Below are 19,596 nucleotides of genomic sequence, written 5' to 3' on the forward strand. Positions count from 1 at the left end.
GGGTTGGCCATGGATGATTTACAAACCTAACCCACAGTTACCAATATATATGATGAAGGAAACAATAATGTCTCTGTAATTAGGATTTTGAAGAGTAAATGGAATGATGCACTTAAAAATGAACACAATGCCTGACTCATTAACCCTCAACACATTTTAGTTCTTGTGGTTATAATTATTATTCTATATATTATTAACATTTTATTATCATACAGAAGAGGAAATATACTAAAAAAATCTTTGTGTCTAAATAGATTAAATAGTGTTTGAATAACATTTAACTTGAATTTTAGAGTCTTGAAAGGATCAGAGCTCTTTTCTAGCCTGCTAGATTGCATCTTTTCTAGGACTGGGTGATTACTGCAGTAGTTCGATTTGTATTTAAAATGTCTTTGTTATGGTCCAAAAGCAATTTAAAATCTAGTTTATTTTTAACAAAGTTAGAGTATATAAGGTGTAAGAATAGTTTGGTAGTAATATTGCAGCTCAGGCAATGGTGACAAGGATTTTTTACCTGACCTGCTATTCTTGTGAAAAAATATTTGGAGTGAAATGGGTTTTGGCAAATGTATACCCACAACATCAGTCCTCATGAGTTATTTCTTACAGATGACACTAATGTTTGTGAAATGGTCTCCAACTGTGGAGAAATAATTTTTATTATTAATGATATTAAGTGATAGCTAACCTCTGTGCTGAACACATTATTTGCATTATTTCATTTTATTACCTCAAAGTAGTTACTATTCTAATTTTACAGATGAGCAAATGGACTTTGAGAGGTAACTTCCCCAAAGTCACACATCTAGGGAATGGCAGAGATGGGCATCGACTGACTCCAAAGCCCATTAATAGCAGAAGAGAAGGCCTCTTTGGCAAAGGTGGTAAAGTTGTGATACAGGCTTTACAAAGGCATTTCCATGGTGATACAAGTTTTTTTTATGAGACATTAACATTGGTATATCCATGAACATATTGTCAAAGATCTATAAAGCTGTAGGTTTAAGTTAGAAACCAGTTAATTCTTATTTTCCTCAATTGATTATCTTACTGTGCTTTCTTACATATTTAACAGATAATATACTTCTTGGTATTTTAAAGATTTTATTTTGATATTTGGTAATTTGGAACTGAAACACATCCCATGCTTTCCAGACAACAGAACAAAATAAAGGAGCTAGTCATGCACTAAGGTTTAGTGAGATTGCATTTTATTCTAGGAACTTTGACTATATTTTGAATTAGTTACTTGATAGCATTAGAATTAGTGAGGCCAAGTGAAAATGGGTTTTTCTGAAGACAGAACCTCTGTCTTCCCCTTATTCACTGCTTCCTTTTCTTCTCCTTTTTACTGGCAGAAAAAAATTGGGATAACAACACTGTGCCTTATTAATAATAAAAATTTATTCAGTTTTAGAAAGAATAATGAATTTGTTGGAATGTTTCTCCCCCTGTGTCAATGCATCCATACATATGTGTTTCCAGATTTTATCAGTTTTGTATGGTTATTCAGATGTCTTGAATGACATTTGAAGGTATAGTGACATATGCACCCTAGGATCTGACATGCTCTTATTTCTGGCTTCTTTCTCTTCCAGTGTCTGTATTTATGCTGAAAGTACAGGTGAATGACATCATCAGTCGTCAGTACCTGAGTCAAGCAGTTGTAGAAGTGTTTGTAAACTACACGAAAACAAATTCCACAGTAACTAAGAACAATGGAGCAGTGTTGATAAAAGTACCCTATAAATTAGGGCTCAGCTTAACCATTGTTGCTTACAAGGATGGCTACGTGTTGACACCTCTGCCTTGGAAGACTGGGAAAATGCCAAGTAAGCACTCAACAACAGTGTAAAAGCCTTTACTTAAATGTACATGACTTTTTTTTTTTTTTTCCTGCTTTGGGAATCTCTTGTTCTGGTAAACTGACAATGAGACAACCCATGTGAAGTCAATACAGAGAGGCTAGAAAGGAGTGCCAGTTGGAAGAAAACGTGAAAGTCTTTTTTTTTTTTTTTTTTTCCTCACAGAGGCTTGAAAGAGTCCTGAGCAAGAGCTCTGCTCTGATACAGAGCTTGTCTGCAGGTGGTGGTGAGAGGCTTGGCATGCCCAGAGGATTAGTGAGGAGCAGGGTGGGCCAGATGGTGCAAGGACGTTCTTGAAAGTAGAGGCAAAAAGTTTAGATTTATGTGAATCATGAGGCAGGCCTGTTTAAACCTAAAAGCAATGAAAGATGTCGTAAAAGGTAGATTGCACTATTTTTAACAAAAGTATTATACAGCATGTGACTATAGGTAATAATAGTGTATTCTATATTTGAAAGTGGCTAAGAGTATATCTTAAAACTTCTTATCACAGGGGGAAGAATGTATGTAAGGTGGTGGATATTAACCAGACTTACTGTGGTAATCATTTTGCAATATATATAAATATTGAATCATTATGTTGACACCGGCAGCTAATAAGTCATACATCAATTATATTTCAAAAAATGTCTAAAAATAGGAAAATATTAGAAAATAAGGAGTAGTAGCCTCAGTATGTAAATAATTCATACAAATTAGTTAGAAAACACTCAGGTCCTAACTAAATAAGGTAAATGGGCAAAATCCTTACCTGGAATTTTTCAAAACCAGAAAAACAAAAGATTACTAGATGTGACAAACTGTTTTATTTTCCTAATAGTCTCAGATTTGCTGTACCAAAGACATACACATTTCTTAGATTTTTCACCTTAGAAAAGTTTTTTAAAAGTGAACATAGTACTGAGAGAGTGAGGTATAGTGAGCTTTCTCGAACATGGTTGGTGGGTGTACAAGTCAGCAAAATTATCTGGTTAGCGATTTTGAAATATGTGTGTCAAAAGTCTTCCAAATCTTCACCTTTGACCCAGTATTCCACTGCTAAGAGTCTATCCTAAAAATATATAAATAACTAAAGCTGACAGATCTTTGTACATAAGAATGTTGATTCAAATGTTATTTTTTGCAATAATGGTAAAAATGAAAACAATCTAAATATGTGATACTAGTACAGTGGTTAAGTCTTGATATTTCAAGAAAGGACATAAGTGACCTTGACAATGTTAGGAAGAGTTTCTAATGAGGGATGGAAATGCTTATTTTATCTTAAATGAAAAAAATAGGGCAAAAATATTCCGCATATAATATTGTACCTATTTTTTTTAATTTTTGTAACGTTTATTTTTGAGACAGAGACACAGCATGAATGGGGGAGGGTCAGAGAGAGAGAGGGGACACAGAATCTGAAACAGGCTCCAGGCTCTGAGCGGTCAGCACAGAGCCCGACGAAGGGCTGGAACTCACAGACCGCGAGATTGTGACCTGAGCCGAAGTCAGCTGCTTAACCGACTGAGCCACCCAGGCGCCCCTGTACTTCCTATTTTAAAAAAAATCACAGGAAAAAGCCAGGAAGAATATACTGAAATATTAATAGTGATTGTCTTTGTCATGGGATTGGGAGGGCCATCACTTTATTCTTACTTTTTTTCTCTATTTCTCAACTTTTCTAGAGTGGATATTCATCCCTTTTATAATGAGAAACCTTTTTTTTAAGTGAAAGGAAATCCACATATAAGTTTTAGTGAAGTTCAAAAGATTCTCCTCAGGTTTAATAACCTTCGGCTGTGAGGGCTGCCCCCCCCCCCTTTTAATAAAGTATCCAAATGTGGGAAAGTGCCCTACTTATAATCATCTCAAGGTCCAAGCTACTACCCTGACACTTTCTAATTTCATAAAGCCACTAATTAGTCTAGCTATCAATGTATTCTGAATTGAAATTATACTTTTGTTTGGTATTTCTTTTCCTATTGTAGGAAAATGGTGTATTTCATTTTATACCCATTCGTATATTTTTGTGTTTTATCCTATCAGTCTTTACAGCTCTTTGAAATATCTTAAAACATATTTCCATGCAAATGTATTTTATCCTGTCCTAAGTGATTTAGGATTTTGTTATTTCTGTTAAGTGCTTGTATCGAATAGAAGAGAGCTATCAAATGAGAACTCATTTTTAGTAAGTTTATTTGATCTGTTCTTGCTTATAAAATGGTCTCCCCTCCCCCACACACTTCTGATCTTGAAATAATTTTGTTATCTTTCAGGCCATCTGCACTTACTGATCCCACCTGTTATTTAAGGTACCTAATCTTGTAGGCAGATTTGGCCTCATCCTGCATTGCTACCAATGACTGTGGATAATTTGTTCTGTTATGCATTAAACTGTTTCCTCTTCTGTCAACTTAGAGCTGGCAAACCATACTGTGTGGTGAAGAGAGTTGTGCCCTTATGCAGGAAGTTAAAAAAACATCAGTGCATGTAGTCTCTATCTTAGAGAACCTTGAATTGTAGAGCCAAAGTTTTATTTATTTATTTTAATCATAAGAAAATAACAAGTAACAATTGTATGGAGAAAACAGGATTATTCAAGCATTTAATCTGACAATACATGTCTGGGGTTATAGAACATCATTAGTAATGTTGGTACAAACTATTGGAAATAGAAAGGATTAGTAAAATAGTGATGCCTGACCTTTTTCCCCCTGACTTTACTGTGATACTCTTTTTTCCCCCTTCATCGTATTTTACATTTATTTTTCCTTTGTTCCCACAGTTTCCCCCCCACCCCACCCCTTCCCACTTTTTAGGGCCTGCTGGAACAGACTATATTTAACCTATTTTTTCCCCACGTTTAATAAAATATTTTAATTGTTCTATATTTCACAGTATATTCATCAGTTACACTTTCGCTGTTCCCGCAAAGCCAAGCAAATATATGGCTATTTGAAGACACTGTTTTAATTACTGGAAAATTAGCTGGTAAGTACAACACTTCTTCTCAACTTGTAGGTAAAACCTTAGTGATAATCCTTTAATTATGTTACTGTAGTTCTTCACTAATGAATTCATGTTAGTTGTAACTTGGAGAAAAGTCTAAATTGCTCAAGGATGATTAGTACTGCTGTAAGTTGATCTTAACTGATTCTTATTTCACTGTCAAACAACAATATGGGGGTTTGTATAGTGGGAATCATTCTCTACTATTTTAGCATCCTGGCCCCAGTAGGAACATTTGAGTTTCCGAAAGACTGCACTGAGATTCTGAGCTTCTTTCCAAATCACATCTCTCACGGAGCTTTAGCGGTCAGTGAAATTAGGAAAAGGTTGGAACTTTGGGACTCTCTAATTTGCAGGCACCTCCATCCCTGAGTGGGAAGGGCCTGAGAGTGGGTAAGGTCTTCCCATAGCAGATGGGATTTACCCCACTTGCATATCCCATGGGCCAGATACAGGAAGCTTTATTTGGAGTCTGATTTAAACTATGACCTCTAGTTCTGCTTTACCAACCCTGAGAATGACAGTTTCAGCATGACCTTTACCCCCCTGCCATCTTCCTTAACTAGTTCTTAGGGGAACCCCCACATTTTGCACTCTTTTACTGCATGTTATATAAAACCTCTATTGATGACAAAAAAATTATTTTTTTGTATTGGGGAATCGATGTTTAAGACTAAAGCATAATAGTAATGACTGATTGGTAAAGGCAGAGAATCCTCAAAGTAAGAGTCCAATAAGAGTCATGGTAAAAAGAAATTGTTTGTGAAAGTTCATTTTCAGAAGCTATCTTTTTTTTAATGTTTATTTTTGACAGGAGGAGGGGCAGAGAGAGAGAGTACAAGTGGGAGAGGGAACAGAAAGAGAGAAAGAGAATCCAAATCAGGCTCCAGGCTCTGAGCTGTCAGCACACAGCCCAATGCGGGGCTTGAACTCACCGTGAGATCACAACCTGAGCCAAAGTCTGATAATGGACTGAGCCACCCAGGCACCCCTCAGAAGTTATCTTATTTCAAAAATATTAAAGAAAATATTTGGAAAAAAAATTAAACCAGCGTGTGATTAATTTACTGAGGAAATTACCAGAATCTTACTCTTGAAATCTAATAGATTCAATAGAATTTTGAGTTGCAAGTTTGCTCTGCCTGGCAGGATGGGTGCATGTGGCATGGTGTGCAGAAGGATGAAAAGTAAATAGGAACCATTTACCATAGAGAAAGGCTACACGTTATGCTGCTGGGACCTTAGTAAAAACAGTCCCTCTTCAGCAGCACCTTCTTGTTAAGGTTGTGTTTTGACACATTCCTACTTCATACTGTCTTCTTCAAACCCCATTACAAATTGTAATTTCCTCCAGAATATATGAAATAGATTAGTGTGAACATGTCCATATGCCACTCCTTTGCATTTTACCAAGCAATGGTGAGCATTTATCTGGGAGATACTGTCTATATCTCCATGAGAACACTGTGGGCTCTCTTGAGTTCTCAGATAGCTTCCTTTTACTACCTCAGTGTCCTAAGAGTTGACCCATTGAAAAGCTAAGCAGGAAAGGAGGGGTGTTTCTGCAGATGATAAATCCTTCCTTGGAAGATACACATCCTCACTTCTCAACTTCCATAAAACATTGATATTTTTTCTTCCAGGATTTGATCAGAAAGGTGTTCAGTTTGTACAATGAAAATGTGTTAGGTTTGTGTGTGCTTGTGATAAAAAGGGAGCAGGAGAAATTAGAAACTTCAGGAATGTACAAAACCTTAGAGAGGCTCAGACAGACATTTTACTTAGTGCACATGTTTTCAGTTATAAGAAATTTGGGGCTTCAGCATAATTAAGGCACATGTATATTTTTAACTTTATATTTGAAAATAACTTCAAATGCAGAAATAATTTCAAAATATAGAAAAGTTGCAAGGATAAGAGACAACTCCTGTATACCCTCTACTCAAATTTAGCTATTGATAACATTTTATTCCATTTGCTTTACTATATGTGTATTTGTGCTCTGGGTATGCATACTTTTTTTCTGAACCATTTGAAGGTAAGTTACATGCATCGTGGCCTTTTACCTCTAAATATTTAAGCATGCACTTGCTAAGATTTGGGATATTAAGTGGCCACAACACAGTTCAGCCAATTTAATGTTGATAGGATAACTTACCATCCAAATTCCGATTTTGGCCACTGGTGCTTTTTTTTTTTTTGTCACTCCAGTTTAGGGTCAAATGTTACATTCAGTTTTCATGTCTCAGCCTCTATTAATGTGAAATATTTCCACAGCACTTTTTTAAGGCAGGTATTTTAACAGAGTAAGGTGTAGATAGTACTTGTAAAGTGATCAGAAGGTATTAGATTATACCCTCAATTTAACCAAAGAAGACTAATATAAATATGTTGTTTTTAGTTATATCTCTTACTTTCCAGGTATTAGTTTTTCTAGCTTCATATGTAAACAGTACACTGATTTTGAAAATTATGTTACATTTTTGTCATGTTTTGTGATATAACTATTTAGAAACTGACACTTTAAAAATTCTAATAATTGAACTGATTGCTTTTGTCTTTGTCAGCAACCTTAAAGTCCAAAGCAATAGCTGATATTTCTGATAAGTTTCAAGGATTTAAGAGTTGACCCTTGAATTGTTAAAAATACATTGATTACAGAAATATCAATACTATCACTGAATTTTCACTTTGTAAGTTATATTAAGGGATAGTCAATTCAAAGTTATTAACATGAGATAACATTTATCAATTGAATACCTGACATTTGGATTGGTTCCAGCCCATTCTGGCCTGCACCATTAGCTTGTGTTACAGAAATGAAACCCCAAGTGAATCAAATGGGCTAAAATGGTCGGTATGCGGTTTCCTAGAGTAAAACCCAAAAAGGATGAAGAAATTCTGGGCAGTAGAATCAAGTGGTCTCCAGGATAAAGGTGCCTTGTGTGACCTAAAGAAAGGAAGATTTCTTATTTCAATTCAGAATTTAAAATATTAATTATAAGGAGATGTTAACATAACATGTCCTGAGCAATGATGTTATGCCTAATATGCATTTGTTTTGTCCATTTGTTAATGAAGTTTCCTTTTTCCAGATGCCAAATCTCAACCAAGTGTTCAGTTTTCAAAAGCCTTAATTAAACTACCTGACAACCATCATATTAGCAACGTAACAGGCTATCTTACAGTTCTACAACAATTTTTGAAAGTGGACAATTTCCTGTATACAACTGGAATTATGCTCAATAAATCAGGTACTATCTAGCTTTTATGTAAATAATACTTAAAAGAAACAGTATATAAAGCTAGTTATTAAAATGTTATAAGGCAATTTCCTTTCATCCAGTGAAAGAAAAATTATACCATAATCTTCTGCGTGCATTATATTAAATTAATGAAAAATTTAATGTACAGGATATTTCTATCCAAAGAAAATAGTAATGATACTGTATAACTTTGCAGGTTAAAAAAATACATAAAAATGAAAATTTGACTTAAAGAAGTTTATACGTGTTTTTAGAATTTGACCTTCAATTATTGTTATCAAATTAATCAGAACTGTCAATAATTGTTAGACGTAAAACGTTTATAGATGGGAGTAGCCAACTGGAAGTTTTTCTTAAATAAATTTGATATTCTAAGTTAGTAAAATTATAAGTTTTTAAAAAACATATACAGTTGACCCTTGAACAATGTAGAGATGCCTCCCCCCAGTTAAAAAACTCATATAACTTTTTGATTCTCCAGAAATGTAACTACTGATTGCCTTCTGTTGACCAGAAGCCTTACCAATAACTGTCAATTAACACATATTTTGTATATTATATGTTATTTACTGTATTCTTAAAATAAGCTAGAGGAAGGAAAGTGTTAAGAAAATCCTAAGAAAGAGAAAATACATTTACGGTACTGCATTTATCAAAAACAATGCACGTAAGTGCACCTGTGCAGTTCAAACCCATGTTATTCAAGGGTCAGCTGTATTCCAGATTCAGCAGCATATATATATATTTCTCTCTCTATATATATACACACACAGTATAGGGCTGTCACAACCTAACAGGTAAGAGGATGATGGGCTTTTACATTTTATTTAACATACCCATGAATAAACCCCGTAAAATCTCTCTTCTCTGTACATCCACCTTTGTTCCACTATTTCTACCACCTGTGGCAACATATAACTGAAACGCCACTGTTTTTAAAAATCGCCTCAGTCTATAATTTTGATGATTTCATTTAGGTCAAATTTTGTTCCATTTCATTTGGGGAACAACCAGAAATTAGAGTAATAAGCGTATAGATGTTTTGGTTAGTTTTATTTTTTTTTCTTACCTATTGTAGCCGATGCTATTGGTGCTCCAGCAAGATGACTGTCCCTCCTCTGTTATGGGCCTGTGTTTCCTCCTGCACACATCTGTGACTCTGCCTAAAGGCATTCCGTGGTCCAGCAAGCAGGCGAGGCCCTCACCAGGGCAAGCTCTCAACTAATAGACAAGAGTACAAAGAGAGTACATATCTATTCCTTAATACATCTTTTTTTGTCTTCCTTCTTCTTTATATGTCTCCACTCCCTCAATGGTGGGTACTTCCTCCCAAATTGATATCTCAGGCTTAGCTTCTTGAAGAAGCCAATCTAAGACACCTGCCAAAATTTTCCAGATGGAAGTTATAGGATGCTCAAAATAAAAACATTTACAAGGATGGGACCAGTCTACCATATCACAAATGAAGCTCATGTGGTCCTGAGGAGTTTTTATGGTCAAGACTCATTAGGCCCAGTGGGAAGGGGACATAATGGGTGCTTCCTTCCAGCATTCCTCTACCACCTGCTTTTGAGACTATTCATTCACTGTTTCAGTTATCCTGAGAGTGCTGCTAACATTTTAAAAGTTCTAGAGCAGTGCCACCAATGGCCATGTTCTTCTGCTCTATCTAATATGGTAGCTACTAGCCACATGTGTCTGTTGAGCTCTTGAAATATAACTAGTACACTGAGGAACTAAAGCACTAACGTCCTTTAAATTGCAACATGTTGCTGGTGGCTACTGTATTGGATTGGCTATTGTATTGGATAGTTCTAGTGGTCTGTGAGTAAGTTTTTTTCAAGTTGCGTCCTTATCATTATCTTTCAGTCTCTTTTTCTCTTGTACCATTCTCTTTTCCTTCTTTTTTGAGTTGAGTTGGCCTTATCTCACATGGTGGGGAGTTGATCTCATAATTTCAGCTGCATTTAGGATGTAAAGCCACTGATGCACAGAACCGAGGGGTGGGAGTGGAGTGAAGAGCAGGCACCTCAGAAAGTCAGCTGGCTTTACTAAACAGTTTGACATAAGAAATTATAACTACTTACAGATTACATAATAATTTATTTGTGCTTACATTGGATTTGTACTAGTGTAACCGGTCTACAAAATACGTATGCCATTACTTTGCTTATCTTATATTAGTGTTTCAGGAAGTTTACCAAGGCTAATTGTCTTCTATTTCATTGAAGTTTTTCATTAAGCCAGTAATTGCTCTGACAGGTGAAGATACACACCAGCTATAGTAGTAGTGATAATGAGAATTCCTTTCCAGGGCCTGGAAGGCCCTCTGTTATTTCTACCTCTCTGCCCTCCAACCTTCTTTCATTCTTAAACATGCCAAGATCACCTCTGATTTGGGGGGTTTTCACTTGTTTCTTCTTCCTGGAAAGCTCTTCTCTGAGGTCTTTGTATGGATGGCATCTTATCATTTGGCCGCAGCTCAAACATCCCCTCCTTAGAGAGGCAACTTTTATGACCATGCAATTACATTGCCTTTCTAGATTTTCCTTAAAGCACTGATAAAGCAGCTTCTACCATACATTTACATTCCGGTGGAGGAAAAATTGACAATGAGCAAAGAAATGGAAAAAAGCATTCTTGATGGTAATGCAGATTGTGAAAAACATATCTCAAGAGATCATGTACTCACTGTGTCTTTGGAACCAAGATGAGTAGGTGGTGCCAATAGGGGCTCTGTTATAAATATTTGTTAAATGATGAACAAAACTCTAGCTTTTAATTCAAAGATTCAGGTTTATCTACAAAGAGCAAATTATATATAATAAATACACTAGAGTCAACTCTTTCTAATGTGTTAGTAAATTACTTGGAAAATCTAAAATTATCAAATTATTTGTAGAAAATTTATATTAAATTTTAACATCTGTAACCATATTACTTTATTCATTATAAATATTCTGGTATAGATTATTTTTGGCATCGCTAATATTTAAAAACAAAACAAAGGCATTTTCTACTCTTTTCCTGTCAGTAATAGAGAAATATAGGTAGCTCCTGATGTTTAAGAAGGCATATTATAAATTGTATGTATAATTATACTTTAAAACCTTAGGCAAAACACTATAACCAATTCTTCTCTTAATCTCATTTCCCTACTTGCAAGCTTTGAAGTCTAAGTAATATTGTATTATTAATATTTAGTCTGTTTATATTCCTTCAGTTATGCTATTAATCAAATATATATCAAAGCTTATTAGTTTTATCAGCAAACAATATTGCTGATTTTGTTTCATGTTTGTCAAACCTGTGAAAATTTGCATTTTGAATCAGAATGTTTTTTCCACGAGGTAACTTCAAGGAACACAGCTCAGTCTATTGGTTCTTGTACTCGAAACAGACACTCTTGGGGACAGGAGAGACTGGCTTATAGACCCAAATCTGCATTGATGACTTGAGGTGGTAGAACCTTTATTTGGGTAGGACACTTGTGAACTGTATTTTTTTGCTGTTGTTTTGTAGGTTTTTAAAACATTGAATTAGGTTCTGGTGACCTTAAATCACATGACTCTGAAAGAATTAGATCTCTGGGCTCATATTGATTTGTCAAGTTACATGAGTATAACCTATATTTATGATATATTTTACAATTCTTTCATGAGAACCCAGTATCTATTTAATATTAAAGTGGATAACCATAGGTGAAATAAATGAATTAGGTATTTTAGGCCCATATTACTTTGTTATTAATATGTAACTACAACGTGGATTTTACATATGGTTTTAATAAACTGTCTTCTTTTTTAGGTTTTGAAAGTACTGAATTGACTCCTCTTGCTGCAATATGCGTGAAAATATATTCTGGAGGAAAAGAATTAAAGGTGGATGGCTCTATTCAAGTTTCTCTCCCCCTTATACATACAAATGATGTAAGTGCAGGGGATCAGATACCTGCCTGGACATTTGATATGAACATAGGTATGTGAGCTACGTGAAAATACTCTGAATATTTTCCTTTTGGGTGTTTGAATGTTTGATCTTAAAGATAGGTTTCCATATTACTATTAAAGATTTTTTCAGCTTTATTGAGGTTTAATTGGCAAATTTTTATATGCTGACTATAATTAAAAATTAATGTGTCTTATTTAAAACATTAAAATATATCATTTATATTTGAATGATTTATCTTTAGTAGAGCACTAAATCAGTAATGTTACAATTTTAAGCACTTTATCAATGACCAGAATTTGGCCCCACTTTGATTAATATAATACAATTGTGGGGAAAATGATGCCAATATGTTACATGTAAAGAATAGTATTATTTATTCACATTCCTTTTTTATTAAAGTAAGCACTATGCCCAACATAGGGCTTGAACTCATAACCGAGATCAAGAGTCGTGTGCTCTACTGGCTGAACCACCCAGTCACCCCCCCTTGCCTTTTATATTTCCCAAGATCTTTAACAGAAAAGTATAAATAAATTTTTAAAAAACTATTTCTACTCTTCTAGGTTTTTGTTTTGATAAGCAATATGAACTTATATCTAAAAGGTTGGTTAAGGCAATTAAGAAATGTATGTTAATTTCATGAAAATAAACGACATTCTGCTATTAAGATACAGAGTGGTTATTAAAAAAAAAAAATCTCAGGTACCAATTTTGGTCCTGAGTTTAGTCTCCTAAGTAGAAGTACTTTTTCCTTCTCTGCTTCCCTTGGTTTTGTTCTTGTATTTCCATGTAAATAAGAGGAGTGTCTTTAAATTACTAAAAAAGGGGGGAGGGGGCGGGGGATATGATCCACAATTGTTTTGGATGAGTCAAGATACAGAGCCTAGACAGTTTCACAGGATTTGATTTCTCTCATGTTTTCTCTGTGTTAATACCTTTCTGGGATAAGATTTACCTTCAGAGTGGCAAGAAGAGAGTGTAGGTGTTCTGACTTGACACACAGGTTGAAGTCCAATGGAAAGAGATTCTTTTCCCAGTAGCAATTGCACAAGCTCTTGGATTCACTGCAGTTATAGAATTTTCATGCCCATCTCCGAACCAGCCTTTGTGGTCTGCAAATAGAATGTACAGATTTATTTAGGCTTAAGATACTGTGTTGGAGGCCCAAACTAATCATGTGGACTGAGAATATGGAGGAGTTAACCTTCAAAAGAGATTTGGAATGAGATTTCACTGCAGTTGGATTGGAAGGGTAGTTAGGCAAAAAAAAAAAAAAAAATCCAAATACCTGTTTACTACAAAATGTAAACAATAATATATAGTTGCCACTGTTTTTAAAAACATGTATATAAGTAAAAAGGATAGTTGTAAGAGAAAGTCTCTCAATGTGATTCTATACTCAGTACTGCACTTCTGTCACCAAATGTGGGGGTGTTTTTCTCACACCAAGCAGTTCTCTACCAGCTGGGTATCCTAAAATTCAATTCAGACACTACCTACCTAGAATTAGCATCAGATTCCACAGGTTAAAGGCTCAGTCTTCCAAGAGTGTCCCCTAACCCCCAACTCAGAGGCCAATTACAAGTCCAGTTTATCATCTGTGCTTCTGACCAACTGGCTATAAACTGGAGGTTCCCATGATCTTCTCCTCAACCTTGATAGTTGCTAGAACAGCTCACAGGAAAACAGTTTACTTACTATATTATCAGTTTATTATAGAAAAATATCCTCTCCTCTGGGTGCATCCCCTCCCACCACCTCCATGTGTTCACCAGCTCTGTTCTTCGAACCCTGTAGTTCAGGTATTTTTAGGTAGGCATGATTGTCATTGATCATTGGTGATTGAACTTAATCTTCAGCCCATCTCCCCTTTCTGCAGGAGTAGGGTGAAGCTGAAAATTCCAACCTTCTAATCACTTGGTGGGTTTCCCTGGCAACCAGCCCAATCCACAGGGACTTTCCAAAAATCACCTCATTAACATGAACTCAGGTGTGGTTGAAAGTGGCTTGTTAGGAACTACAAGAGGTACTCTTTCCATAGGTAACATTGCATTTTATTACATAGATAACTCCAAGGATTTCCAAAGCTCTGTGTAAGGACTGGGGACTAAAACCAAATATAATATATTGTAATTATTGGATTAAGAGCTCTAAGCCCTAGATTCTAGTCCATTCACCAGCAGTGTGATTTTTTTAAAAAAAATGTTTATTATGAGAGCGAGAGAGATTTATTTACTATGAGCGTGAGCGAGAGAAAGAGAGCACAAGCAGGGGAGGGGTAGAGAGAGAGAATCCCAAGCAGACTCTGTACCTCAGCACAGAGCCTTAGGCGGGGCTCGATCACAAACCCATGAGATAATGACCTGAGCTGAAATCAAGAGTCCAGTGCTTAACCAACTGAGCCACCCAGGCACCCCACCAGCCGTGTGATTTTGAACAAATCACTTATTTGGGCCTGAATTTCCTAATTTGTTGAATGAAAGAATTGTTTTAAAACAACATTTTAAAGAATATCTGTTTGGAGTTCTGATTTCTGATTATTCGTCCTGACAGAGGCTTTGTACCCTCCAGTAACAAAATTTTTAAATTCATATATTCGATATATAATGCTTAATTGTATGACTATTTAAAAACCAGTAAGGGGCGCCTGGGTGGCGCAGTCAGTTAAGCGTCCGACTTCAGCCAGGTCACGATCTCGCGGTCCCGGAGTTCGAGCCCCGCGTCAGGCTCTGGGCTGATGGCTCAGAGCCTGGAGCCTGTTTCCGATTCTGTGTCTCCCTCTCTCTCTGCCCCTCCCCCGTTCATGCTCTGTCTCTCTCTGTCCCAAAAATAAATAAACGTTGAAAAAAAAATTAAAAAAAATAAAAAATAAAAACCAGTAAGTTGATCCATTTCTGTCATTTCAAGTTTGTCTACCTTATTAAATACTGTTTTACATGTTGTAGGTATATCATTACAGTGAATTAATAAACCAAGTACAAATATACACTGAACTTATAAAAAACTTTGTTATGCTGAACTTTATAAAAGATCTGGGTTTTACTGAATTTTTTTCTATGGATGGCATTTTATTAGATAGTATTTTTAAAAACATTCTTAAAAATTTCGTTCTAAAAGAGCTATGCCAACAGTAATAGACCAAAACAGTATTTAATAAAAAAATTAATGAGGCCATAAAACATATATTACAAGCGTTTAATCAGAATCCTGGAACAGGTGACAAATAGCCACCTATTGATAAATTTGAATTTCACTATTCACATCCTTAAAACCTATCTCAATATGTACAATTTAAACATTATTCGGAGAGTTGTGATTTCTCTAAATAATGTGTACATTCTTAGTTTATTTATAATGATTTTCTTTCCTTTAGTCATAATAATCATTCAAATCATCCCATTGTATATATTACAATATAAACTATATTTTGATATAATATGTATTATCTCATGATAATATATTGCCAGAGTCTTCATAATTTTTGAAAGAGTTCTGCAAAAACGTCTATACATGACTATCAGCAAACTCCTATCAGCCTTAAAGATCTATACACTAACTGATTGAGATTTTTTACTTACCTTTTTAGGTGCTTGGGTAAATCATGGCCAGGGAATGGTCAAGGAACATAACAATCACTTCGTCTGGACATATGATGCACCACGTTTGGGCTACTGGATAGCTGCTCCACTTCCAGGAACTAGAGGTATTGTAAAAATGAAACAAAAGGCATTTGAAAAAATCCAAATAGTCAAACTGGAATTGATATCACTAGATCTCGATTTTATTCTAAACTTTGCCACTTACAGACTGTACGATGTTGGAAAAAGCTTCTAGTCTGTTGATCTCCGCTTTCTTTTAATTTTTTTCATGCGTATAAGAAAAGATTAAGCTCTGTGAACTCTGAGGTTTTTATAGCATGATGTCTGATGAATCTGTAAAGTGTAAAGTTTGTTCAATAAAGCGTTTACTTTTCACGATAAATTTTACCCAGATCAGTTAAAGCGTTGGGTTGCAAGCAAGAGGAACAGATCTTAGATAATTACATAAAATGTATTAGGATGCAGGGAGTTCATAGGATCCCAGGGAAGGCTGAAGAACTAGGTTCTAAAAGGCAGGAATCCTAGGGCACCCGGTTACCAGGCCTACTTGACTGTCTTTGTAGAATTGCTGCTCCATGTACAGCTGACTCCAACCCTTTGTGATCTTTTCCTCACACTGTTCCTTCATTCTAGAGATAAAGAGTTTGGTTTGCCTGGACATGGGTCATGAGCACACCCCTGGGGTGAGGGCTATTGAAAAATAGTGTCCCCAGATTTTCTCAATATAAGACATGTGATACCCCAAATGAAGGTTGGCCTGACACAGGAGCTGAGGGTGGACAAAAACTAAGTCTTGTCCACTAGGAATGATCTATTCATGTTCTAGGTCAAATGAGTATTTTATTTTTCCTAGATTGGACATGCTATCAGATTATTTATATGATTTAAAGTAAGGAAATCCTATACATGCATCTTGAGTTGTGTAAATCTCTCAAAATACTCAAACATTGCATGTTTTATCCATTAAATCTTCTTACAGTCTTCTAACCTGCGGTAGTGTAGTCTGATTGCACCACGGGCTTAGTATCATTCTCTGGGCCTTTTGGGTGCTCACTGTATCAATTGAATTGCTTCGTGGCTTTGCCTGTCGCCAGCTTTGCTAAGTCAGCTTCCAGCCTTCATCATCTTCTTGCTCTGGTCTCTTACGACATTCTCCTTTAACCTGTGGGTTTGTTTATAAAAACAAAACCAAGCAAAACCATCAGGGTCATTTTAGTGAAGCTTTGGGGGAGTGTGAAGGTTGAATGCATATGTCTTTCCTACATCTTTAATCATGTGTCAGAGAATTCTTTTGGTTTGTTGAGTGTTTTGGCTCCCAGCTGAGAGGCAGCTGCAACCTGGCTATTTCATGCTAGTCAGGCACAGCCCCAGTGCACACCCTGACCCAGGATGTGGATGACATTGCACATACATTTCTCTGCAGCCTTCTATCACCTAACTTTGTTATGGCGGCCTGTTGATAATTCGAGGGCTCTCAGTTCTTTCTGATGTCTTTTTCGATAGTTTAATTTTTATCATTTTATATTGACAGCCTTTGAATTTTAAACCATGCAAGGTAACAAGACTTTTTTTTTTCAATGAAGCTAACATGTAATATTCCAATAGAAGAAATATGAGCCATTTAACCATTATGATCAAGGGGGATGTTCTCTCTGTTTTTGTTTGAACTTAGTACTTATGAGATTATTTATTCAGAAACCAGAGGGTGGTTACTTTTGTTCTTCATGATGCAAAATATCCTGCAGTCTTGCCAGCTGTCTGGCCATATTTCATTCTAGATTTGCAACTATAATGAAATATTGATGAAAAAGAACAATTAATATTTAATACTCAGCTCAACTAAATCCCAGTTATTTCATTTCCAATAAAAATAACCCAGGGAACACTTGAGTTTTATAGAGAAGTGTACTTTCCATTAAAAATATACCTGAAATCAATTTATAGAAGATGACTATGAATTACAAAAGCCAAATTTTCCAAAGTAGGTGGAAGTTTTGTTTTAGCTTATAGTTCAGAGAAGATTTTGTGTGAATCAGAGTATGAAAATAGAAATGTGGGATTCCCATTTAGTTTGAATTAAATACCTTCTAGTGATGTTTTTGAAAAATCCATTCTGCGAGCCTATCACAGAGGAACACTATACTAGAAATATGGATAGCTTGATTGTAGCTCTGGCTTTGCCGATAATTTATCCGGCTGAGTTTGAAATATGTACATGCCTATCTGAGTGTTAGTTTTCTTATTTCTAAATGATAGGAGTTGGATATGATGATCCTTAATGCCCCCTAAAATTTTAGATTGTGAGTAAAATCACATTTTGTAAAATCAACATTGGTCTTCTGATGGACTAGGTGCTGGAGCTACTTAAAGTTTAGCTAATAACATACTAAATCTGTTTTTTAAATACATTTTGAATGGAATTCTAGAATTCCTTGGAAAATAAGTGCAAGAAATTAAAATCAAGTGATTGCTATAGGCAAGTAGACAGCTGAGTAGAGTTTAATAAACAAGTACTTATGACAGTTTTTAAATATGCACTTTCAAATATATTTAAATGAAAATATAATTTTCTGCCTTTTTGACTCTTTTTAGGCATACACACAAACACACAGATGCATACTTTTTGGTGTTGTCATGTATATAAAATTTGGGAGAAACCCAAAAGTATCAGCCTCGTGTGTCCAAAAGGGAGTTCTGTTGGAATTGTGTGCTATGAAAAGTGTTACTCTATTGTGGAAACATAGACTTTTAGAGAAGTTGAATTTCACGCAGTTATAATCAAACTACTCCATTGCAACCCTGGATCCTAAATAAGAATCTGCAGATAGAAATGTTACATTTATTTCTTTTCTTTTTGAAGAAATTTCATATTGTGAGTGCTGTACTTGGTTGTCTATCAGATATGATAAACACTTTGTTAATACTTACCATATATATAGGAAAGTGTGGCTAATACTGGAGTGCCAGTGAAGTTTCATTTAATAACAATGATGTTGTACACTGAGTGCTTATCATGTGCCAAGCACTAAGTGTTTTAATAAGTACTTACTCTTTTTTTTTTAAAGTTTATTTATTTTTTCTGAGAGAAAGGGCAAGTCGGGGAGGGGCAGAGAGAGAGAGGGAGAGAGAGAATCCCTAGCAGGTTCCGTGCTGTCAGCATAGAGCCCGACTCAGGGCTCAAACCCAGGAACCATGAGATCATGACCTGAACCCAAATCAAGAGTCGGATACTTAACCAGATGCCCCTAATAAGTATTAACTCTCTTACTCCTCATAACAAGCCATATAGGTGAGATCTTATAGATATGAAATGAGACACAAAGTAATGAAACTTGCCCCAAAACTAAATGAGAATGTTACAAAGAAATAAATGATGATGTTGGGTTTGAGTCCTCCTCTAGAGAAAGGGCTTATTCTACACTCAAATCTAAAGGAGCAAAAGGGGCATGTGGTAATGGAGGCTGGGGGTTTCCGAAGGTTAAGGTAGCAACAGGTACCTTCTTCCCTTTTGTTAATAGTATTTTTATACTTCATCCTCACCATATAAGACTTTATACATGGAATCTCCTGGGGATATTCTGTTCCTCCCCAGAGAGGGTAGAGGGTGGGAGAAGGGTATATATTTAAAGAAATTGCATTAATAAAGTTTTTTTAATGTTTATTTTATTTTTGAGAGAAAGAGACAGGGCGTGAGTAGGGGAGAGGCAGAGAGAGAGAGAGGGAGACACAGAATCCAAAGCAGGCTCCAGGCTCTGAGCTGTCAGCACAGAATCATTGAACCCATGAACCGTGAGATCTTGACCTGAGCTGAACTGGGATGCTTAACTGACTGAGCCACCCAAGCGCCCCAAGAAATTACATTTTGATAATAAGTTTCTCTGAAAAGAAAAAATAAATAGTGAGACTGGGATTCTAATTGAGGCA

General features: G+C 35.7%; 1 protein-coding gene and 2 long non-coding RNA genes across 3 annotated transcripts in view; 1 reads left to right on the plus strand and 2 right to left on the minus strand.

Annotated features, from left to right (window-relative positions):
• The window catches only part of FAM171B (family with sequence similarity 171 member B), a 64,752-nt gene that overhangs the window by 38,783 nt on the left and 6,373 nt on the right, over window positions 1–19,596 (plus strand). The window contains exons 2-6 of the mRNA XM_023259537.2: window positions 1,599–1,832; window positions 4,746–4,838; window positions 7,952–8,110; window positions 11,930–12,100; window positions 15,660–15,776. Coding sequence (XP_023115305.2) covers window positions 1,599–1,832; window positions 4,746–4,838; window positions 7,952–8,110; window positions 11,930–12,100; window positions 15,660–15,776 — 774 coding nt within the window. The remainder of the gene's footprint in view (window positions 1–1,598; window positions 1,833–4,745; window positions 4,839–7,951; window positions 8,111–11,929; window positions 12,101–15,659; window positions 15,777–19,596) is intronic.
• Window positions 5,811–15,770, minus strand: LOC111561885. Its single transcript, XR_006583409.1, has 5 exons — window positions 15,652–15,770; window positions 13,029–13,185; window positions 10,815–10,923; window positions 9,192–9,343; window positions 5,811–7,806 (listed from the first exon to the last, which is right to left on the minus strand). It is a non-coding gene; the product is annotated as an uncharacterized LOC111561885 (long non-coding RNA).
• Window positions 15,787–19,596, minus strand: part of LOC123379205 — a 65,748-nt gene continuing 61,938 nt past the window's right edge. The window contains exons 2-3 of the long non-coding RNA XR_006583410.1: window positions 16,661–16,834; window positions 15,787–16,005 (exon numbers count right to left, since the gene is read on the minus strand). This is a non-coding gene — a long non-coding RNA (uncharacterized LOC123379205). The remainder of the gene's footprint in view (window positions 16,006–16,660; window positions 16,835–19,596) is intronic.

The sequence above is a fragment of the Felis catus genome, chromosome C1 (genome assembly GCF_018350175.1).
Source record: "Felis catus isolate Fca126 chromosome C1, F.catus_Fca126_mat1.0, whole genome shotgun sequence".
Taxonomy (NCBI): domain Eukaryota; kingdom Metazoa; phylum Chordata; class Mammalia; order Carnivora; family Felidae; genus Felis; species Felis catus.